The sequence below is a fragment of the Apteryx mantelli genome, chromosome 1 (assembly GCF_036417845.1).
Source record: "Apteryx mantelli isolate bAptMan1 chromosome 1, bAptMan1.hap1, whole genome shotgun sequence".
Taxonomy (NCBI): domain Eukaryota; kingdom Metazoa; phylum Chordata; class Aves; order Apterygiformes; family Apterygidae; genus Apteryx; species Apteryx mantelli.
This window is the reverse complement of record NC_089978.1, coordinates 120538837-120563274: the sequence shown is the minus strand read 5'-3', so window position 1 is coordinate 120563274 and position 24438 is coordinate 120538837. Positions and strand designations below refer to the sequence as shown.

The 24438-nt window shown below is 35.4% G+C and overlaps 1 protein-coding gene across 7 annotated transcripts in view; it reads left to right on the top strand.

Moving 5' to 3' along the window:
- The window catches only part of EPHA6 (EPH receptor A6), a 550821-nt gene that overhangs the window by 19214 nt on the left and 507169 nt on the right, over positions 1–24438 (top strand). For all 7 annotated transcript variants that reach the window (XR_010884765.1, XM_067300370.1, XM_067300386.1 and 4 more), the window contains exon 2: positions 17310–17374. Coding sequence is in view for 6 of the 7 variants with exons in the window: in XM_067300370.1 (XP_067156471.1) it covers positions 17310–17374 (65 nt within the window). In the remaining variant the exon portion in view is untranslated. The remainder of the gene's footprint in view (positions 1–17309; positions 17375–24438) is intronic.

Here is a 24438-nt window from a genome sequence, read left to right as displayed (position 1 = left end):
AAATTAAGTATGAGATTTAAATCACTTGTTCTGATTGAGAGCAAGCACTGGAAATGAAGGGACTGTGGACAATCAAAAAAGCACACTGAGATTCTGATCAAGGCATTCATTATTCTTGTTGGGAAACAACATTAAATAATAATTGATTGCATTCACGTAGAGGGCAGAGAAACCTGCCACGAGGTAGTATTATATTAATATTCTGAGAAAGGTTTTGAACAGGTGGGAAAGTGAGAGCAACAAGTACTGTACTTTGAGTTGCTCAGATACTGTGGTAACTGACTCTCATAAGATCAGAAAGGCCTTAGATCCATGTGTTTTTATGAAATATTGAATTGCGTATTTTTCATTCAATTTTATACTTATCTCACTCTATGCTTTTTGTTGTTGTTGTTTTTTGTTGTTTTTTTTTTTACTATGGACGTAATGATATACTTAATTTTCATCCTAAAATATTTCCCTTTAACATTAATTCTCTCCATCTCATTCCTTATTGAATTCTTATTATAATCTCATTAATGCTTTTTACACCTAGAGAGAAGAAATACATATAAGTAACAAAAAATGTTTGGCCAGAAACTGTTCTTAGATTCAACAGTCTTTAGTTAATCTATGTTAATTCCACTTATGATACCATGTTTACTCCAGAATGACTCTGTTAGTGCTGAAAATGAAACCGTGTTTGTTGCAGACAGGTTTCTATCATGTGACCTGAAATGTGATGAAAAGACAGCTTCAGTTGTCTTAGTTTTAGTATGTCCTGTAAATTACTGTATTTTTACTGTGATTTAGAATTTTAGACAAATCAGTTACTGATGATATATTTGGGTTTCTAAATAAAATTCTGATGACAGGTCATCTTAATGAAAGAAAATATGTGCAAAAACGGTTAGCTGCCTCCCCTTTCCAACTTGTATATTGTTCCTGGTGTGCAAAGAATAGTAAACATTTCTTTTTCACAGAGTCAGTGTTCATCGTCTGCCCACACAGCCTGCCTATCCATTATCACTTTTCAGTGCATTTCCTGACCCTGTAGCAATCTCCAATCTACTTTTTCCTACAATTCCAGTTCCGTCCTCAGTCATGAATCTTTTTTTTGTTGTTCAGGATAATGCATTTTCTTCTTTCTTTCTTTCCACTATGTCTTCCCATATAAAAGTTTGTCTTTGGGCTAGCCCTTTCTTCCTCAGATTCCTCAATCATTGACCCTTCTTAAGCTCTACCACTACCTCCATAAGACTGTGCTTCCTTTTAGGCCCATCAGTTCACCTTATGCCCTTGCAAAATTCATTGTCTGCCTGCAGTAATTCATCCACTTCATCCCATCTCTGCTCCACAGGCATCATCAGTCTGTTGGTCCTTAACCGCCTTCATCAAACTGCTGTTCCCACAGTATTCCCCTTTCATTGGGTCTTAACTGTCAAATTTACTCACTTTATCCTTAGGTAAAAATATCTGCACTTAGCCAACTGACCTGTCTTTCGAGTCAGTTGATCTAGGTGGTGCCTGTCTTGCCACAGACAACTCATCTTTTCCCTCTCCTTGCTACTTCTTTCTCCAAGCTATTTTGCCTTTTGCATCTTTTGCAGATAACACTGTACTCCTTTTCTGCAGCTTTACTTCCAAATTCCTAGTAGTCCCAGCTGGACTCTGACTTTACCTCTGATGCAGGTAAAGATGGCATCCTTTAAAATCAGGGACCTCATTAAGTCAAGGCAGAGCCAGTGATCATTGGCTCTGTGAGACTTGTGTGACATGTAAAAGGAGCGGTAAATGTGGTGGGGTAGGATGAGAGGGTCAGAGTAGACGATTCTTTTACTCAGTCTCTTGTTTGTGACTTGTTGGGCACTTTGTGCCTCGGAGGTGCTGTAGCAAAACAGCCCGCTGCTCTATCCCCAAGAGAGAAGTTACAGGAGGAGGAAGCTGGTTTAGGGCTCTACTCTTCCCAATACCAGTGAGCAGGGATGTAGCCCTGCTATAATATATTTATTTTAAAGAAAACTAGAACAGATAAACATGCAGTTTCAGAAGGCTTCATTAACAGAACTTAAAATGCTGTGTTGATGATCTTTAGTGTAGGTAGCTCTGTAACCCAGTTTTCTCTGTACTTTAATTACATCTGCTTTTCAAAGTATTTAAGTATAAAGAACTTTACTGGGAAGTGCAGAGGCAGTAGTAGTTTTCTAGGGTGTCTTTGTTGTGTTGGTAAAAACTATTTCACACAAGATCATAGATATATGTACTGGATACATAGATATATTGGATAGCCTTCCCGGATGAGGTGAGCATTTCCACTATATTTTAGTCTTCAGGTAGAAGCAAAGAAGAATTTTTAAATTATTTCCTATTTTTTTCTTTAGAAGAGTAATTCATCTCCACAGTCACGGTGCTGTTTGTCCTTGTCTTCCATTTTCCAGTCTCAAACATTTCAGGCAGAACGGTATTCACATTTTGAAGAAAAATGGCATAAAGCAAATTTTAATTCAAATGTTAGCTTTGGGATAATCATTCAAATATAAAGGTTCCCAAATTCTGAACAGTGTGGATGTAGTATTATACAGTCTATATTTGGCATTGCCTTCAAAGTGCCTTGGCAGCCCTCCAGCAATCCTCAATGACATTCCCCTTGCATCACTGGGTTATATAACAGGCACTTAAGTCTCAAGTAGCTCTTTGAAGCAGTGCTTTGAACTAAGTAAGTCAAAGCAGTGCTACTGCATTTCCAGCAGAAATGCTTTACCTGCCAAATCGTCGTGCCCCAGACACGTTCATTTCAGGTCAGTGGAAATCTCAGACACGCTTTCCCAGTTCACCTATGTTGTGCATGACTAGCCATTGTTACAAACAGGCTATTTTCTGTTTTTACTGTTTTTACTTTACGCCGTTCTATCAGTAAGTTGGCTTGGTTTAGTTATTTTTATACAAGTAATATACTCTGAGGCTACAACCATTTTTTTCCCTTCTTCTATTGAAGTTTAAAGAGCCACGGACTAGGAAGAGATACATTGAAAAATCTTCCCTGCACAATCTTCAAATCGCTTCTTGCACTCTAGCAAGTTTGAAAAACTCCTGAAGTAATATGGAAAAGCATAATTTTTTACACTTTCTATTCTTGATGAGAAATCAGAAGAAAAGTTTGATTTCAATGATTAGATTATTACATAGTCACAAAAGAAAAAAGAGGGTAACTACCTACTGATGAATATGAGACCAGTTATTCAGCAGATCAGGCATAACAGTTGACTGTATGAATGATGGCGTTCTCAGATCTATTTTATGCTCTTCAGTTATCTTTGAAATCTTAATTTCCACTGTTAATACTTTGAACGCGCGTTGAAAGTATATCATTCAGAGCTCAAAGTCTGTATATATTAGATGTGAGCACTCCATGCTGACCAGTCTTGTAATGCAACTTGATTTTTGGTTAGCTATTCAAAACTTATTCCCTGTCAGGTAAATGACAGGACATTTTGTATTTATTTCTTGATAACGTTCAAAGCATTGCAAACCTGATTATTTTGTAAAAACAGTTGAGCCTTCATGCTGATGTAAAGATTTACTGTAGGTAAAGAGACCAGGACTTTCAAAGCTACCAATTATTAGCATGTACTTTAGTTTGACAGCCTGACCTAGCACCTGTAAAATCTTCATGCTGTGAAAGCTTGGTGCTTAACACCATGAATTATAATTGAAGAGCTAGTGGAAAAAGTGATAGACTGACTCAGTGAAAAAGAAGATTACAAAGCTGAAAAACATTAAACTGACTGGCTCTGTGGATATTTATTCGAAGGAGATAGGAAACATTTTATCATGAGTATAAAGCTAGGATTTCTCTGGGAATTTTTGTCATGAGTGGAACAACCATTCTCTCTAATAAGTTGTATTTATTTTGGTATATTACTGAGGTTCTGCACTGATATAGCCAAAGTTTCTGTCTTAAATGAAGTGGGGACCACTTGTTTTACCAATACTGTTTCTGAGTTGCCATTGTGTACCTACCCTGATCTTTTTTTCATGAGTTCTTCCAAGCTCTTTTTCTGCACATCTGGGTCTTTTTCAGAATGCAGCAATAAGACCAACTGTCAAGTATTTTCACTTCTAAAGTGATATCTTATTAAGTAAATAAGAGGCCACTGCAGGAACTGAAGGAGGAAAATTGATCATTTTACCTGACAGTGTTGAGACCTTTGAAAATCATGACTGCTTCTCCCTGTATATGCCTGTACATCCTTGTATATCCCTGTTATGTGTATGTATAGGCTTTTAGTTCTACTGATGGCTTGCCCGAACTGCTGATAACTAGAAACTATATCCCTGTTAACAAGCAGAAAAAATATACATGTAGGCTTGATAGCCTTCCCATATCCTTTGTGTCACTTTTTTTCAGAGGTCATTAAGGAGGTCAGGGAGCATATCCTTGTATTTGAGTAAGAAATAGTGACTGCATCCTGCTCATGGCATTGGGATACATCTGTAATGGATAATAATATGCAATATAGGGGGATTACATGGCTGTCGTTTTCTGCCCTCTGTACCACTTCATACAGACATTGTTTGCATTACTTTTAGCTAGCGGAGACAGGGTGGTCAAGTACTGAAACAAATGTTAGGAGACAGTTCTATCTTTTATGGGCTATATGAACTCTTTACTTTTCTGCATCATAGCTTTTCTGCCTGCAAAATAGGAGTAACCCCATTTCAAATATTATACATTTAAGAATAAAATTTACAGTACTCAATCATGACAAGCTTTTTATGACATGTGCAAATAGTGACTGAACATAGGTTTGGCTTCAACAGAAAGGTCTGCTACCACTTGTACTCTTGAGGTTGATTCTACTTCTCATTGGCACAGAAATTTCTGTGCATGTGTTTCATGCCTAGAACTTTCTCCTGAGTGCTGTTCACATGTCTAATTTGCCCTTACTTCAGAGTTTCAGATTCCTGATTCTTGCTTTCACTTTTGTATAAAGCAGCATGCTGTGCAGCTCTGGCTGCACCTGTGAGACTGCGCACCCTGAACGGCCTTACCAAAAAGCCTGATCCGGTGCCTTGTCGCACTTCTTGAGTTAGAAATTCTTGAATAGTTCTTCATGGGGCCATGCAGCAAGTCAGCTCTCTCTTAAGTTGCTTCAGCCTTTGTACCTCTCCTAACATCTGTCTATTTTGTTCCTCAGAGTCACCAAGTAGCTAATTTTTCATCATGGTTATTAAGTAACTACTTGAGTAAGCAGTGGCCATCTGTCTTTCCAGCCCCTGTTTGTCACTTTTCGGCTGTTCTCTTCAAAACTTCTTTCCTTAAAGAGACTGTTATGGAAAAACTGTGTTTTGATTGTGGTTCTCACTGCAGCTCAAAAGAAACAGATCAGCTGGCTAAAGGTACCTCTGTATCAATCTCAGCAGTTATACAGGAGATAAAGGCAACAACACCATTTCATACTTTACTGATAGAAGGTCTGGGTTGTGGCCTTTGGATCAGTGCAGTGGACAAACAGGTGCTTCAGATGGGATAAATACTGATTATCCTGAAGAACTCCCATGGGATGTTTCTACACTGCTTGAACAGAGGAAATCCCAAGAAAAATACAGTATTGAAGCAATAGCATGGAACTATTAACAGCTAGTCTGGCTGACAGTTATATATAGGCATTATTACACTTTTCCAAAATCTTTTGCATTTTTTTTCATTTATGTATTGTTGTCACATAAACTTTTTTTTCAGTTTATATCTACTCCAAATAAATTAGCGTAATAAAAAACATAAAAGCAAATGCTTGTAGGAATGCAGGGTAGAAAAGGTTATCAGTAAAGTGGAGAATATTAAATCTAACATCATAGCTCCACAAAACAGGACCCAGTCTAATAGGATTGGCTTCAAAACACAGGCCTTTTGTACTTTACCAGTGCAAGGAAAGAGAAATGCATTTGTCTGAATTTCACTTGTTTCTAATTTCCCTGATGAAGATGCAGTCAGGTTAATAAACATAGCTGACAAAACTGTCAGGTATTTGTGTTCATTTAGAAAAATCTGCCCCATAATCTACTGTTGACACGAACATGATAGTGAATGGAATATCAATTAGCTTTTTCAAACCAGAATGAAATTATTATATAGGGCAGCTGGGTTCTTTGTCATGATTTTGTGACTCCTGTTTTTATCAGGACTAGCTCTTGACCTCCTTAGCCCACATATGAAACCAAAAGCTTAGGAAAATAATGCAGGAGTGTGACTTAAACCAGTTCTGGTACTGCTTTCTGTAGCTGTGAACAGCATTAATTTATCTCACTTCATTTTAACAGACATCCCTGTAATACTGTGCAGTCTGCAAAGGAATGTCTTAGAAATGAAATCTGAGTCAACAGTTAAGAACATACTGCTTCCCTTGTACCTGTAAACCCTTTTTCTCATCTTTGTGAAGAGTCCATTTAAAGTATGATGGTCTGCTTCTACCAGCCAGGACTTATTCTTCAATTTTGTGTTAGCTGTCTGCCAGCAGGGCTGACACTCAAGCACTCAAACCCTTCTGATGCAGTACAAATGTAGGAATTAGTCCCTTTTGGCTGATCCATGGTTTTGAAAACCTCCTTCTGTCTTATTCCCCTGTTTGGATGCAGTGTTCAACTAAATCACTTAGATATTGTGCTCTTGGGAAAAATCTGTGTTGTAGGCTAGGAGAGGTAGGATATTACTTGTTCACTCTCAATGCCACAATTACCTGAGGAAAACTTGGGGCTTCATCTGCTTTTGAGGTAAATCTGTTTCTTTTAAATGTGAATATGCTTTCTATTTACCTCAGTAATTTTATTTTTTCTTATGCTTGTGAATAACACTCATGTTGGAGAAGCAAGTGGTTGTCTTAGACCTCAAAATACGTAATGTTTGCATTTTTTCTTGTGCAAAACAACTTGCACAGAGATAAAATATAAAGGTAAGAACTAACTCTGGATAATTTGGGATTGTAAATATTATCCCCAAAAGATATCTGTGCAGAAATTGTCACGTATCGCTGCACAGCAGAAGTATTTTTTACATGCATGATTCCTTTGGTTCCACTGAATGTATCAAGATGATTCCCAAGCCTCCACTTCGTATTCCCATGACACCGGGGGTCCTGTTCTAGGTCTTCATGCAGAGCGTTTTTTCTGAGTTCTGTTTTAAAACAGCAGTAAAGGTCATTTCTCATTCCTTCATTCAACTGATTATCCTTTTTTGTATGCTAGAAAAATAAGTCTTACAAGATGCTTGTACAGAAAGCTGCTGCAAAGATTTCATACCTTTCCTTAAATAACTATAAAGGCTAGTAGTTGGTCAAAGTTGTCTCTATTGTAATTTTACAGAGACTACTTCAGGAATGAACTCTGCCTGTCATATGCTGTCTAAGCAGAAACAACCTTCATTATAACTAAAGCATCTAGGCATAATTGGCTCATTTTCAGAATTAATCAGTTGTTTCTGGTTCTTTTTATTTAGAAAGTATTTTAACAGTATTCTAAGTAATTTTAATGCCATTAAAAACAGACTAAAAAAATTACTATTATTTGTTTTGGGTGTAGGGATTCTCATTTCTCACAAATAAGTCTGTTGATTTCAGTTTTTTATCTTGCTATGTCTTAAGCTCTAACTTCATAAAAGATAGGAAAGATTTGAATTTGTGTAATATTTCAAATAGTTCGTGATCCTAAAATGGACTCCTATGAAAAACTGTAAGTATTTGTAACATAATAAGCAGAGATAGGACAGGGCATAGGTATGTTCAATGGGCTGTGCACAGGTTATAAAATATAAATGTTAATAATTGTTTATTGGAACATTTTGATAAGTGTTTAAAATATTATGATTGTTTATTTTATAAGAAAGTGGCATTAGGAAAGGAGTAAACAAGCCCTTACTAAAATAAGAAAAGTTCGTGGCTGGATATTTTAAACCATAAAGTTAACTTAAAGCTTGACAACCTGTAGCCACAGATTTGTCACTTTTTTTAAAATCTATTGTCCTGCTTTCAGAAGCGTAGGTATTAAAATACTAAAATACAGGATAGTAAATGTAACAGACAAGTTAGGTGACAGTATGTTCTAATTATGGTCTTTTTATTATTCAGATAACACATAAGGACTGCTGTCTATTGTTCCCTGAAGTGTAGCAAGCTAGAGGCTTTCCCAAGGAGGGTAGACTTTTATGACCATGCATCAAAATTTACAGTGATGGTTTTAACAGTCATTTCTAGATAAAGAAAATTTGGACATGAACTAGACCATTTACAAAAAAATAAAATGAGAACATGCAGGTAAAAGATAAATATTTAAATCCCTTGGTGCTATAGAAATCATAAAATGCATTGGGCCTACCTGTAGAAGTTGAATGTCAAGTATTACTGGGTCTAATTCATATTTAACTTTTTTATAAGCTTGGGAGGTGTTGAAGCACTCATTAGAATATTTGTTCAGAATCTGAATATTTTTTCATCCCGCTGTGGCTATAATACCTTGTTATTTGGAAAATACTTTACAAGTGTATTTTTGTTCATGCATGTGTAAATTGAGTAGATGTTCCTATAACCCCCCTTTCCAAAATAGGTTAATATAGGAAGTTAATGGCTTGTTCTTCTATTTTAAAATATTGTGATGGTATGATCAGGGACCAGTTACATAGCATGAATAATGAATAGAAAAATCTGAATGATTTGTGAACAAATGGCCTATTTCTTCCTTCTGTCTTCATAAACTCTGAATGCTATATGTATACATATTTGAAAAAGTGAGTATTTGGCAAATGATTTGCAAACAGTAAGGAAAACATAAGCTTGCAAAAGTGATACGCAGTGAGTATAATTATCAGCTTTAGTCTTAAACATGTCTTATCAACTTAATTATTCAAATGAAATAGCATATCATTTCAAGATTAGTTGCTACTTCTGTTTCACTAACTTTAGGGGTTTGACAGTATATGGAATATTGAAATTGAAGATACTGCTGGAAACAATTGCCTCTGCCTCCTTCAAAGTATAAAAGAAAATTATATAAATTACATCCCTCAGTGTGGTATCTTACAATTTTAGGTAGCAAGAAGGATGTGGAGAATTTGGTCTAATATCTTGCATATTTATGTGGCACAGTTGTATAAAAATGTGCAATTTATAATCCAAATCCAACACAATCATCCACCCAAAAGGGACAAGAAGGGAATAAACCAGAGTTTCATTTAACTTTTTCTATTTAATGCTTAATCTAGTAAGGTTACTCTGATGTAACTGAGGGTCTACAATGATTGGCAGTGCTAATAACAGTACAACATGAGAATAAAAGAATCCTTGTTGATTTTTCAAGTCAGAGTGGAAGAAAAGCAATATGAAAAAAGATAATGTAAAACTGAAGCTTTTGGTTTGGAAAATGTTGGCTTACATTCCAGTGAGAGGTGAAGCAGTCGGATTACAGTAGCCTTCCGCTCTCAGGCATTTGTGCATAGTTGTACATAAGGTGTGGAAAGGATGATTATTTTGGCTCCAAAGTAGCAGGAGCACCATGAAAGTGTAGGAAACCAAAAAATGATATAGCAAAGAGGAAAAAATAATAATTTTATTAATTAAAAAATCTTGCTAGGAAATGGTTAATAAAGTTCATTAGGAAAAAAGGGTGAATAAAAAGGGTGTGTAGTGGCACTTTATATGATGGAACTGTTTGTTTTAATTCTCTTAGCTCAGCCACAAGATTTGAAATTACATGTATCCAGGTAATAGGGAGCAGCAAGACTGAAACAGATAACTGGATCAAATTAGAAAGTAGGATAAGCTACTCTGAAAATATCCATATGTAATATATGGAAGGGAAAACTGCCATGAGGGTATTTGTTTTTGAAGATGCGGACTGGGCATCTCATGCAGCTAGGCATATAAAATGTCACAAGCTAAAGGACAGTTTTCCAACATAAAAAGTATTGTACCCAATGTAATAATGTTGCAAACATCATTATGATGGAGAAAGGTGAATGTATCATTAATGAGATGTTGGTGTTAGTACATGAAAAATAATTCTGACCAGCTTACGTTCAGTAGAGGAGAATTCTAATTGTGTGGTTGTGTGTGTGCACAAAAATGTGAAAATATAAAATATGAAAATGTAAATTCCTTTTAAAAATTCTTGATAGTGAAATCATGGATAAATAAAAAAGCCATTTTTGGATAAAAGCCCAGCCTATTTTAGAGGTAACATGAAAGCAGAAATTAGAAATAATGGTAATAATTAATGGAAAACAGAGGAAACGTGGAAATCAATACCCATTAAAAATTGTGAAGTACAGAAATTTGAAAATGGAAGCTAAATAAATTAGGTAAAAGCCCATGTCTCACAACACTAAGGATAACGGGAATTTTTCAGTTGTATTATGAATAAAAAATATTGTGTGAATGATGCAGAACTGTTTTTAGAAAGAGATGCAGAAGATAATGTGTTCACAATTGAGATAATTAGAAATTAGTAATTTATTCATAAAACAGGAGTATGAAGTACTTCCCATCTGGCATAGAAAATTCTCTTCAAAGAGTCCTAAAAGAATTGGCTGAGGAGATCTTTGGGCTACTTATGGTAAACTTAATGAGTTTTGGGATTCAGGGAATTCGAGAAGTTTGGAAGCAGGTGGGTGTTAAGAGTACTAGTTTGAAAAGAAAAGGGAAGCACCATTAACCAGGAAACTAGAATTTGCTAAAAAACACAGAGCTGGAGAGGATTCAAGAAGTCACTTAGCTCCATCCTTTTGCCCCAAGGCAACATGAGCTTACGTAGAAACCCAACTCTGACAGCGTTGTAACATGTCTTGAAAGCCTCCCGTAGTGGATTTTCCCTAAATTAACAATTAGTCCCAACTATCCCTCTTCTTTCCAACTGTAGGGGTAGTGAATATTTTCCTGAAGTCTAACATAAAACTCTTCTTATTGTCATTTAAATCCCTTCTTCCTTATTGGCCATGGACATAGACAACAGATTATTCTTTTCTGCTTCTAACAGCCTTTCATATCCCTGAAGGTTGTTACTGGATACCCCCTCTAATTCAGCCTCCAAGGTAAATGACTCCAGTGCACTTGGACCTTCCAGAGCACAGCCAGATTTCTAGAGAGCTGATCATTCTTGTTGCTTTCCTATGGTCTCTTTCCAACTGGTCCATGTATTTTTTGAAGTATGACACTGAAACCAGACACAGCACTCCTCCTGAAAGCTTACAAATCCTGAAGAGAGGGGAAGGATTATTTCATATATTTTATTAGCTACAATCCTTTTTATTTATATCTATCAAAGAGCATTGTTGATGCTATTCAGTACAGGATTTTCTTTAACTTCTATATACTTTTTCTGCAGAATTGCTATCTAGACAGGTGGTCCCCATCCTTTATTGCTGCAGCTTGCTAATCTTGCCTAAACCACATAGCTTTTGGATGCAAAATAATGGAAATTCTGAAAAAGGACTCAGTTGATAGGTGTATAGTGAATGCCAGTTCATATGGTTTTGTGGGAAACATGCCTGGTCAAAAAACAAACTCACAGTTAATCATTTTTCCCAGTTGGTTAGGTGTTAATTGCCACGAATAACTTGCATGTTGTCTATCTCCCTCTTCTTTCTGTCTTCCTCAAGCAGATGAGCCTCAAGGTTGTCTGATATGACATAGAAGGTAGTATGTTTAGATTTTGTAAGGTGTGACAAAATGCCACAAAGACTGCAGAAATCTTAGCAAAGCTTTTAGTAAATGCACTTTAAAAAACTGAGGCCCAAGAAATCTTAAAGTAATTTTCAGTGATTGTTAAATCACTGAATTTGAGGTATTCCTTATACACTATTCACATTTATGACTGGTCAACATTTTTCATCAGTGATATGGAAATAAATGTAAAATCAGCAGGTGACAGAGGAGTAGTAGAGTGGTAAGTAAATAAAGAAAGGGGATGTAGAGACAGGGAACAGGCTTTATCATTTAGTAAGGTCAGCGTTTAAATATAAAGCTCATTTTAATATGAATAAATGCATCTTTGTACATTCTGGAACAAAAATGCAACCCAAACAAAAAAAAAAAGATGAAAAGCAGTGATTCTGTAAAGGATAGTGATCCTGACAGACTAATAACTGCCTATGAGTGCAATGCTGCAGTAAAAAATGGGCTAATGTGACCTTGGAGATACCATAGACAGGGTATAAAAATAGGGAAGCCTTTTTATCTTAATGTGTATTATTAGAAAGAATGACTTCAGAATACTTCAGGTAATCCTATTTTTAAAAAAGTGTAGAAAGGAAGAAAAAAGACCATAAAAACTGAAAAAAATTGCAGACAGTTCAGAAAAGAGCCACAAAAAATGTCTTGGGGGCTGGAAGTATGCCTCTCAGAGACTTCAGCAGCTCAGTGTATTTGTCTTATAAATATGAATTGATTACAGCTGATAAGAAAGTTCTCAGAAAAAAAAAGATGCATCAGTTTTACCTATCTCTGGATATCATCAGTGAAGAGTGCCTACCGTTGTGGAAGATACTGAAACTTTCCATCTTTTATATGGGCATCTTCTACCCTGTGCCGAGAGATTCAGCATACAGGACATCCATGGCTCCTAAGTACCTGGCATTTCTTTATTGGCTAACACACCAAGTAGACACCTAGGGCAAACATGTTACCAGGCTAAGCAATAGGTGCTCTCCGCTCCTGAGACAGGCACCTGGTGAGGCTCTGCTGGCCAAGCATCAGTCAGCCATGTGGACATGTTGCTCCTTGGAGTGAGCTGGTCTGCAGTCTTGCCAAGTTGTCTTCTTCATATTCTCTGCTATTTTCTTGTTTTTTTTCAGGCTGATGTTTTTCCTCAAGTCCCTGAGTTACTAGTATTGTCTTAGCAAATAAATTTCTGTTTATTGTTTGACTTTCCTTGCAAATCTTCGGCTTACCTTCTCTCTTACAGCTCAGTACGGTATCACTGCTGCGCTGCACAAAATTAGGCCTTGGGTCACAGGCAGGTGAACTCCTGGTCTATAGGTTACAACATGCTTAGTCAAACAGAAGTTATTGAGCCCAATATCAAGATAGCAGTGAAATGTGTTAGTCTGCAATGAATGGGAGGTCAGTCTAGGTGATCTAACGGTCCAGTCTGATGTCAGACTATGAATCCATGAACTAATTTGGCTGAAGTCCTATAGTCATTTAAAACTGTTAGGTCAGACTGTCTGGAGATGTAGTGTAAAAAAAGAAGAGGAGAAAAGAAACCAATGATATTAATGTTTGGAAAGTTTTTTCCTCAGTTGCACAGACAAGATGATAGAGTTCATCTTCAGAGCAGTGTTTTGGAATTAGAATTAAAATTCCAGACTCTCAGTCCTCAGAGCTCTGCTCATCGTAATTTTAAATAAAACAGTTCCCTTAGGACTGGGCAAAACGTCTAAAAAGATTAATTTCAGTTGTGAAGTCTAATAATAGCAGTGTAGGATTTGTCAAAAAAAGGAAAATTGAGCTCAATATGGCATAATAAAATGAGCAATAACAGTGTAATATCTATTAAAGAATATACTGGTAAACAAAGCTAAACACTTTTACATGCAAAGCGTCAGGTGCTCAGTTAACTAAAACAGAAGATTTATAGCTACATGTACAAGTCTGTATATCTATATTATTGTTAGTCTAAGTGATAGTATCCCTAACTTAATTATTTAAGAAGAGACAAACGCGTCCTAAATCTAAGTTCTCTTTATCTGAAGATATTTTTAAAGGATCTTTAGTTCTTGTTGAATCATGATGTGACTTTATAATGGCAGCACTATGTTCTGTCGCTCGTGATCAGTCTGCAAGGTTTACACTCTCTGTCATCTCAAAAATCTGGCTGCTGCAGGTGGAGGTTGGATGTCAGAAATGTCAATAAAATTTCTTAGTTCAACCTATTAATTTATAGCTTTTTCAAAAATATTAAATTCAGTAGTTCCAGACAGACACTTTTGCTTGTGCTACCATCTTGTCCATAATGACCACTTCACATGATATCTCGTTTAAGATGAATGGGATTTTTTGTGGCATACAAAGCAGTATAAACAAGTAAGCATAAAGACAAGGGTCAGTAAATATAGCTTCCTGGTTGCATTAACTTTTTAAGGAATTTTCTGGTTGGAAGCGTCATCCATGTAGTGTCTGCCATCTCTTCTCAGTCTCTTTGCATGTGAATTTCCAAATCTAAAGAAACTTTTAGTTCTTTAAAACCTTTCACTTTTCTGCAGTGGGAGGAGAAACATTGGATATAAATCAGATGTGTACATGTGGGCAATCCTTTTAGTTTGGATTTCTTTGGCAGAATGAATTTTCTGCCAAGAAGCTGCATGTTGGAAACTTCTTAGCAGGGCATATTTGTCTGTCATCAGGTCTATGCTGCTGGGGATAGATTGTTTCTTAATCATTTAAAGCTAACTCAGGTATCTCTGTCCTATACAGAGGTGTAGACATCTCCAAATCACTGAAATAAGGGAGGATTTCACTATTTTATCCCTGCCCTCATTTGTATGGCCAGCCTTCTAGTTTTCACTCTTTCACTCAGGTTTGTAATTCTTTGCTGTAAACATATTGTCATATTGTTCACTTGATCTGCCAGTCTGCTGGATATTTATGATTGATAATTATTTTATGTCTTTTAATATGAGTGCTATTGTTGCATTTTGCTTTTTTTTTGTTTACTCTTGGAAAAATAGTCTTTTACTTTTTATGATTTTTATTTCTGACTTTGGCACATGATAACATTCTAATTCTGGTTATTAGTTGTTTGGCTTTTTGAATACACCAAGCTGAGGTTCTTATAGATTTGGTGGACACAGATGAGCATATGTGAGCATATAAGATGCTTGCAAGCAAAATGTGTCAAAATTTGTGTTTTTATCAAAAGTCAGTTGTATAATGGGGATCATTTCATAAATGTATATAACAAATATTATTAGATCATGGTTCACATAAATTTAAACTTAGCATACTTTCAGTGATTAATTTATTTCTAGTTTTTAAATTTTTTAATGTATAGCTTTGAGCTTTCAAATCTTAAATGATTAATTTAGGCAAGAAATTAATTAATTCAAGCTCCACTGAAGAAATGAATTACTTTTCCCATTGTAGGCCTTGTTCCTTGGAAGTGTAAGTTTTGAATACCTGGATGGAATTGTGGGCCTGCTACCGCAAAAATCACAAACTGAAACAATAGTTTAAGTCCTTGTGCTGTTTGTGGAGAGAGTCCATTCCCACCTGCAGATCCATAGCTTTAGCAGTAGCATATAGTGCTTTTTATCTGATAGTGGAAGAATTAAAAATAAGATATCATCAGAGCAATACTTGATACGTATCAAGGTATAATCTTAGCTGAAAAGCAAAGTAAATTGTTTGCTGGACAGAGGGAGAAGGGGAGGAGAGGAGAGGAGAGAAGAAAAGACACTCCTAAGAGGCAACTGAAATATTCTCAGAAACCAGCTGAGCATTTGATCTCCTCTATGAAAAGGAAATTGCTAAACCCAATGGCTTCATTATTTTTTTTGGAGGTGACAGATCCCCCAGACATTGTTACTTGAAGGTTTACAGAGGAAACTGATGAATCACGGACCAAACAGGAAGAGGCTTTTCTGACTCTTGAACAAGTGTATGGTAGCCTGATGCAAACAGAAAATACTATGACAGCTGTAAATCACAGCTTTATAAGTAATCAGAAGACAGATATGGTCTCAATGGAGATAGTGATTCCATTTTTGGAAATAAAATAGGGCATGTAAAAAAATGTTTGATTCATTTTCAAGTTACTCACAAAGCTTCATAAACTTGTGAAAAAGTGGGGAGCAGAATACTTTGTTGAATATCCTTTTTAAAATGTAATTAGATTCTTCAGATAAATCATTAAAGACATAGTTGCTCTTGAACATGTTACCTGACTGTAAAGTTGCTGATAAAATTATATCAGGTTCAGGTTATAAGTCAACATACATTCAAATACAGAGAAACTCTGATTATTACTAATACAAAAGTCAAAGGAATATGCTAGGTCGTTTCCTGTAATAAGGTGGGTGAGCACAAATAGTTTGCATGCCAGTGTGTCTTTTCCATAAGGCAGAACCCATGACCTGGCTTACACTGCTGCTGCTGTGCTTCTTTGTAAGGATAGCTGTAGAGTTTGTTGTCCAAACAATCAATATACAGATGGAAGATAATGTGCAGCAGCATAAAACCCCCAAATGAATGGAGAGCAGTGTCATGTTCCAAAGTAATTGCTTAATTTTTCTACATCATTTAACTGTCTGAAGAAGAACTGGAATTTGCAGGCTATGAGAAGGAACTGAGCCTTCAAACCCTGTAACCTGAGAATTAAAATCAGCTGCCCTATACAATACATAATTTTATGCTTAAATCCTTCTTTACATATTTTTCATGAAATCAGAGGGTCAAATGAAACAATTCCATTAGAGGGCAGTAGTACGTGTAGGTACTGACTGTAGTAGTAGATTGTACAGGTTGTAGTAATACAGTCTCTCGTGTCTCTAAATATTTGGTTTGTAATCATCTTCCTTACTGCTATGAGCTGTGGTCTGTATGATTTTTGCATTATTAGTGAAAAGAAGAAAAATGGTGCTAATCTAATTTAAATAATTAAAATAATACAGAAACATTTTGTAATATACATGTACAATAATGGACAACCTGTCATCTATTAAAAATCAATAATGAAAGTGGCAGAAGTTATACAAAACATTTGTAGCAGCTTTCAGCACTGATATACCAACTGGAATATCAACTCTAAAGTTGTTAGACCCTGTGTGTTATTTTTGAATTGCACAATTTTTGTACTGTGTAACTTTCATTTATTTCTTGAAATATTTTTGCAGACATTTTTGTTTTGAAGCTCTGTTTTTCTTTATTAGCTTTAATGCTTAAGTCTACACGCAGACTTTCCAGATTTCTAGGCAAGAGATTGCAGAATTGTTCATGCTTATTCAGTCATCTTTTAGTGAAACAACATTAGTAGCGTATTGTGATTTTGCAGTGATTTTTACAAAAGAAGTTAAATCTTATCTTCTGAGACATTTGATAATGTAAGCCTCAAAATGAATATGAATGTAATGTAAGCCTCAAAATGTAAGCCTCAAAAGCCTAAACATTTAGGTTCTGTTTTTATTCATACTCCAACATTTTCATTGCTTCAGCAGCTTTAAACGGATGTGCTCAGATGATTAGTAGATGACTGATTCAACTCATATAGGCTTTATGCTTTAAACTTTACTGTCTTTTATATGTGTAATTCAAGAAATGCCCCAAACATTCTATTTCTTTTTCAATTTTCAGTTGTGTTGCTTGATACTACAGCTGCGCTTGGAGAACTAGGATGGAAGACATTTCCTTTAAATGGGGTAAGTCACTCATCATTTTAGTTTCATTGTCTTGATTTTGGCATTTTGACAGTCTAGAAGTAGAATGGCTGTTATAGCTGAGTAGATGTTCCTGCAGTATGGAGTTGTAAGAAGGAATTTAGTTGTTCTCAGCACTGGAACAGCTTGAGTTGTAACTAGGAATAAGAGCCACAAAAATGACATGAGTATGTTATGTTGCCCTTCTCTTGCTTTTCTGATTGTTAAGAATCTGTCATGTTTCTAATCTGATTCCAGCTGTTACATGTCATAAAATTTCATCTAAAAATACTTAAGTTGCAGGCATGTGTTATGAATAGATTTTCTGTGAATTAAAAAGAAAACTCAATTTTTATTTTATAGTAGTAACTTGGAACAAAACTTCAATGATTGAAGTGAAGATTAATATGGATTGCAGTAGCTAGTAAAAGGGTAGGAAGTTAACTGATTCAGAAAAACATGTTTAGCGTATGTTAATGCCATGAAAAACAATGTAAATGTTTAGAAAAAAACAGTTTAACTGGTTTTATTTGACTATTTAAATATTCTTTTTTTCCTCCTGTGACCATTTCAGATCAAAGTTAAGTATTCCAGTTTAACATCTTACACAGTTTCACTATAATGTTAATAGATTGACAGGAGGCACTTAATACTGTGTACAGGGCCTCAGAGTATTGCAGGTGTCCAGTATATTTGGAGATGCTATGGCCAGACCAGTGTGGGGAAGAGAAGCATTTTTACTCTTTGAAGTTTAGCCATCAGTATTTTGCCAGTGGCTACACTTCAAAGGCTGTGTTCTCTTTCCATCCAGCTAACACACTTCACAGAACATCAGAGGCATTATAACTTTTTAATTAAGATACAGTATACTGGAGCATTTGACACCTCTTGTATCAGCTTCTAGTTCTGATGTCTCAGTGCATTTAGGTAGCCCTTGATTGTGTATCACTTGTCTTTATATTAGTGGATATTATCTCTTAATTTGTGGGTATGAGGCATATAATTTACTTGATTCAGAAATGAGCTCAGAAAGCACTCTATTTCTGTGAGTGTAAGATCTCTTGTTTCATTTTTAGTTATTTTATTTCTTGTGATCCATTCCAGAAGGATGTAGAAATCGTCTATCTTCAGCACCTTAATAATCCATTTGTATAAAATGCCTGCTGTGTCTCTGCCCTCAGGGACTTCAGGCAATGTGACATTTCTTAATCTCAGCCTATTTTCAACTTTATGAGTTACTTTTTTCAGTTTTTTCCAGTCCTTTGTATTCCTAGACAACATTTCAGTCTGTTATAGATACTTCTGTGTTTTGCATTTTGTGTGCAGTCTCATGCAATCTGAGTTACAATTCTGAGATGTTTTTTCCTTCAAAAATCCTAGAAAAGGCAAATACTGTCATATACTATGATGAGAAAATACGGCGAGGAATTTTTGCTCTTGTCTTGTCATGAGTCCCGTTGAACTGATCTGGGAGGCTTGCATTTGGAAGGCAAACAAGATAAAATTTCAGTGATTCTGGAAGTTCTTAAAAGCTTTAGTTACTCCAATAACAATAGCAGTACTATGCAAGCTCAAAAAAATCCACTTAGAGATTATTTAAAACGTAGCTATTACAACATATCTGTTTTGGTTGGTTGTACCCTTAACATCAGTATTGCAGCATGTCGAGGTTTTCAGGGGAATTGTCTTTACTGTGTCTTAAGAGTTGGCAGCATTTACTAGAATCCAAGGAGTATACATTTGAATCAGCATGTTGGATTCAATTATTGGAGAATTTCTCAAATAAGTAAAATCTGGTTCAAAAAGAGGTAGCTACAGAAAATATTTGGGAGAACAGTTTGTAAGGAAAGGTAGTAAAGAGAAGTGCACGTGTTAACTCAGACAAAATATGTCTAAACTGATCATTATAAGCTGTATACTGGGTAAAGATTCTTGTGCACTACAGCAAAATAGTTGCTTTAAGTAAGTAGTCCCACAGACTTCTGTGGGAGTTATATAGGTGAGAAGAATTCCTGTTTTGAAGAAAAAGCATGATCAATTTAAGAAAGACTATATGATGTCGGTCACGTACAGCAGCAGGTGACTGGATTTGTTGACAAAAAAGGTCCTTCATTTCTCACAGTGGAATGAAAGAAAATGGTTTAGGTCAACATACTGTGCCAGTAAACGTTGTTGTGAGCAGTAAGACCTTTTAGTGGTGCTGCTGGATCTCTGAAACAGTGCAGAAAGAAGGAACAAACAAAAAAACTGTCTGCATAAATAATAGAGACAAATAACTTACATGAAGTGAGAGCTATTTATCTCACTGAGAGTTATTCAGAACTGCTGATTAAAATGGTGTTTGCTGATTCTTTCATAGCTGGTGTCGTTCTGACAAACTTCATTAAAATATACCAGATGTTCATTTTGTTTTGGATATTTGTTCGTGCAGAAAAATGCATAAAGCTATTAAAATGCAGAAAGTTATATTACTTCTACTTATTAAATATTAAAGATGTTGAAATTAAAAACTAAAATGGAATGAATTTCTAAACTACTTCTGTTTAAATGATTCTGGGATCCTGTACCTTTTGCAAAGGTAAGAAAAAATTTGAACTTCTAAGTGCTCAAGTAATTAACAGAATATGACATGTTCTTCATGTCACTTCTGCATGTAATCTCTGAAACAGAAGGCCACCATTCATGTTAGTTATTTATTCTTTTTAAAGCTTAAGGTAAAACTGTGCTTTTGGGATGTGGTAAATAACTCTCATTATTCTTATGGATTTAGTACAGAACAGTAAAGCAGTTATCTTTCCAGATCTTGCACAAAACCTCCTAGAGATGCTGTTTTATGCCCACACTATAATCTGAGTTATTTATCTGTCCTAACATAACTTGGAGTATGACTTAATCATTGGTGTGGTTGAGATTATTACTGCAGAAATAAAAACCTGTTTTGCCTAGTGATGGGCACATCAGCTTTTCCCCCTTTCCTGAAGACGGTTGACTGTTTTGGTTTGTTTGTGTTTTTGATGGAGATTTTTGTTCAGATACTGTGCAAGTCTTACACGTGACTTTAATCTTTTTTCTTTTTTTTTGTCAAAGATAAGAATTTGTATTATGTGTTTAAGAACGTCATTAACAAATAGCTAATAAGCTTCTCTGACTGCAGAATGGTTTTGGGATTAAGGGGATGGGATGACAGGTTTTCTTCAGACTGTGACATAGTAGCAGAAGTTACTAGTTCACTAGCATACTTGGTCGCAAAGAATGTTCTCATTAAATTAGATAGCAACTTAAATATTCATTAATGTTTGGGATTTGGGTAATATTAAGTATGCCTCAGAGATTTTAAGCTAACAGGCTGGGCTGAAGTAGGGGAAGAAAATTAGAAAAGTATTCTTTTGAACTATGTAGAACCACTGCATGACATTTCAGTCTTAACCTTCTCCTCCTAGTCTTTTTATTTATAGTAAGTTCCTAATGGAATGCTTGCAAGCTTTCAGCAGTTACAGTAACCTCCAGAGGTACCTATCCAAGCAAGCAACAATACAGCACAGTAGTTTTCTGTGTGGCATTTGTATGCAATCCCATCATTTGGCTGCAAAGATGAGTCATGCACAACTGAGAGATCTATTCTTGAGTAATATAATGTGTGATTTTACTTTTTTATTTTTTTCTCAGTTGTTTGTACAACCTCTGTGAAGCTTGAAAATACAATACTTTTCCTAACAAATTTGTTTTATTTGCTTGTCAGATTTTTTCCTTGTATTTTGAACAGATAATAAATTAAGTGCTAAGAGCTACAAAAATGCAAAGTAAAGCATTAATATCTTTGAGGTCAATGGAACTAGCTTTTGTTGATCGAGGTCCAATTTAGCTTCTCAGTGATGGGCTGTCTAAGATTTCTACTTTAATAATGGGCACATCTGATACTTCCTCTGTTCCTTGAGCTGTACTTTAAAATGACTGATTGATTTATGAAAAAGCATGTGCTATGAAATGGAAGTAGATCTTTACTCAACAAACTGTCACTTCATAACCTTGAAAATGCAGAGCTAGTTTTGTCTGGATTGGTAGAAAAAATGGAAAGGAATTCCCTTATACATTTAAAAAGAAGACACGAATGCATTGCCTGAGCAAGTGGGCAGGCCAGCAGAGGTCACATGAGCCATTATTGTCCATGGTGTGTAGCCATTGCCTTCCAGCTGAAGTCAATTTGCTGAACCTGGGGACAGGATTATTCTTGTTAGGTTTTCTCACTACAGTCTGCTGTGCCATGACTGTTAGAAGGGTGGCTTTCAATAAGGGATTAAGCACTGATTAAGTATTTAATAAGTTTTTAGAATTTAGGGAGGAAAGGAGAAAACCTGAAAGCCTAACTGAAAGGTAGTGGTTCTGAACCTTCACTTATCCATTAACAGTAATACTAATTAAATAATATACCTTGGGCAGCTCTAGATATTTTTCTCCCTTTTGACTTCAATTTAAATTTTTTTTTCCTATTGTGTTAAGCAACCTAACCCAATTTTGTGAGCAAAGTTTGCTCATGAACTATGGTTTGGAGACCACTTCCTTGCGCAAGGGCCTGTCTATGGCTAATTAACTTCTACAGTAAATACTCTTACTCAACTCTAAGAATCCTTTATTTTGCATGAGTTAAATCTACTTTGCAAGTACCTTGTGCTAATTTGGAATAAAGCATTCTTACTTGAACAAGAAAATAACCCATGCAGAACATTAATCATGAAAAAATACTCTGCTTCAAATTCACACACAACATTAATCTAAATTTTTACTTCTTTGTTGCAACTTCATAAACTCCAAAATAATTTTAGAATTAATGCAAAAGAATGTCAAGGTGACTCATAACACAAGGCTGTGAGAAATTATGTACATGAAGAAGGGGTTTGTACAAGTTTCCTTGACATGTCAGTGTAGGCAAAACATACAGCCTCAGCAATAAAGAGCCTTCTATCAGTCCACTAAACTATTTGACATCTGCATGAGTGATGCAACTGTTTTAATCTCAGTTTTGGCAGTTATTCAAAAAGCTTCCATGTCAATCAGTAATTTTCCTGTAAATTTATCCGCAGAAGTAATTCTGTTTTAAATATCTTGTTTCTTTGGGGGATCTTTTAAGATTTTGAATCATTCTTACTAATATGCAGTTTTAGTGTTTTTCTGTTCTGAATTTGTTGAGACTGAACTTGTGATGTTATTGATTACCAGACTGATACTTTACCAGACTGATTATTTTACTCCATCTGTTAAAATAATTGTCTTACAGGGCATGCATCAGTCAACCGTTCACTGTTAGCTCCTTCTTAACTAATTAGAAAACATTGCTAGAGTTTTTGGTGACACATTTTGAATGGCTTAGTACTGTTTGTCATACCATTACTCATTTACTAATCATATCTTTTATGTTGTAATCAGAGTTGATATGGGTTTCCAGTGCCAACCTGCAAATAGTTTTTTTTTTCCGGGTAGCTGCATCCACTCTACAACTTTATTTTTTGATTGTTATCTCTGAGGGTAATTGGGCCAATATGCTTACGGAACATTCTTATACCAGACTTAGGATTTTTAACTATATATCTTCTTAAATTGATTGCTTATGTTATAGAATTCTCTGAATTTCCTTTAAAGTCACACAGAAACAAAACGCTTCTAAAGAAAGTGAGAGAGGCTTAGGCCCCTTCCTTTATTTAAATCCTCCAATAAGATGTCATTGGATGCATAAACAATAGAAAATAGCATAAGAAGTTACCTAAGAAAGTTAACTTAAAGAAAAACTAGAAAAGAACAAAGAAAGAAAGAAAGGCAATATAACTTCACTGTGTGAAGCGATAATACAAATATTATTAGGTTCAGCTCTAGACACAACTCACACAGTGCAGCAAATATAAGGTGGCTAAATGATACAAAGAAGAGTGAAGAGAATAGAACAAGTAATGTAAAAGTGGTAGAAAAATACAAAAAAGTGGAATGAGCAAATGTCTAAGGTGTAAGGCTAAGATGTGCATTATGAAATCACTAATGCACAAACACAAAGTGAGGTTAGTGCATTAAATGTGCTTACCTAACAGCATGGCATCATAAGAAAAAGATAGGGAGTATTGTAGGTATGGTGATATCCAGCGTCCACAATTTAGTTCTGCATTTCATATTATCTTAAATTATCTACAAGCAGAGAAAAAGTAAGTTACAAAACATAAAAACAAGTGAATAATACAGGTGATAGCATGGAAGAAGTGGATATTCTCCTAGTTGTAGTTCCCGATCATTTGGAATTGTCTATGAAGGACAAACCAGGTAAGTTGTCTGTATTTGTAAACAGAAATCTGCATATCCACATGGCCACATCAGTATTGATTTTAAGGACTACTATGATTTGAGTATTTCATGTAGCAGCATGAACTACAATGTCATCAGTACTTCTAATCTTCACTTTTAGTACTGTAACTATTAGAACTCAATAAATACTTAAATTCATTATGACCAGAAGGAACAATTCATCAGATCACCTTTATATCAGAGGCTGAAAAAATTCAAGCAGTTGCCATTGTATTAAACTCAATAACATGTATTTCACTAACACATATCATTTTAAAAGACATCAAGAAGCCATAGTTTCCCTCAGTTATTTCTTCCATTAATTAATTAGATCACCATTTAAAAATGGTTTTCTACTGCCAGTTCTTCCTGCTCAGCCTCATACTGTATCTAAACAGATGAAGTCCTTCATTCCTCCTCCTATGAAACTTCTTCAAAATTCAGATCACTGTGTGACTTTTCTTTTTTAAAAATATGGGCACAAATCTGCAGTATTTTACAGCCAGTTTCATTATTGTCCACAGTTATAAATCATCGTGCCACTTTTCTTTACTACTCTTTTGTTTATACATCAAAGGGATCCCATTAGGCTTTCTTACCACAGTAATAATATTAGGGCTCATGTTCAGCTGATTCTCACTGTGGCTCACGCTTGTTTTCCAGAACTGATGTTTTATAAGACATAGTGATCTATTCATTAGGTATATGTGGTATTGTTGCTCCTAGATATGTAAATATACATCATG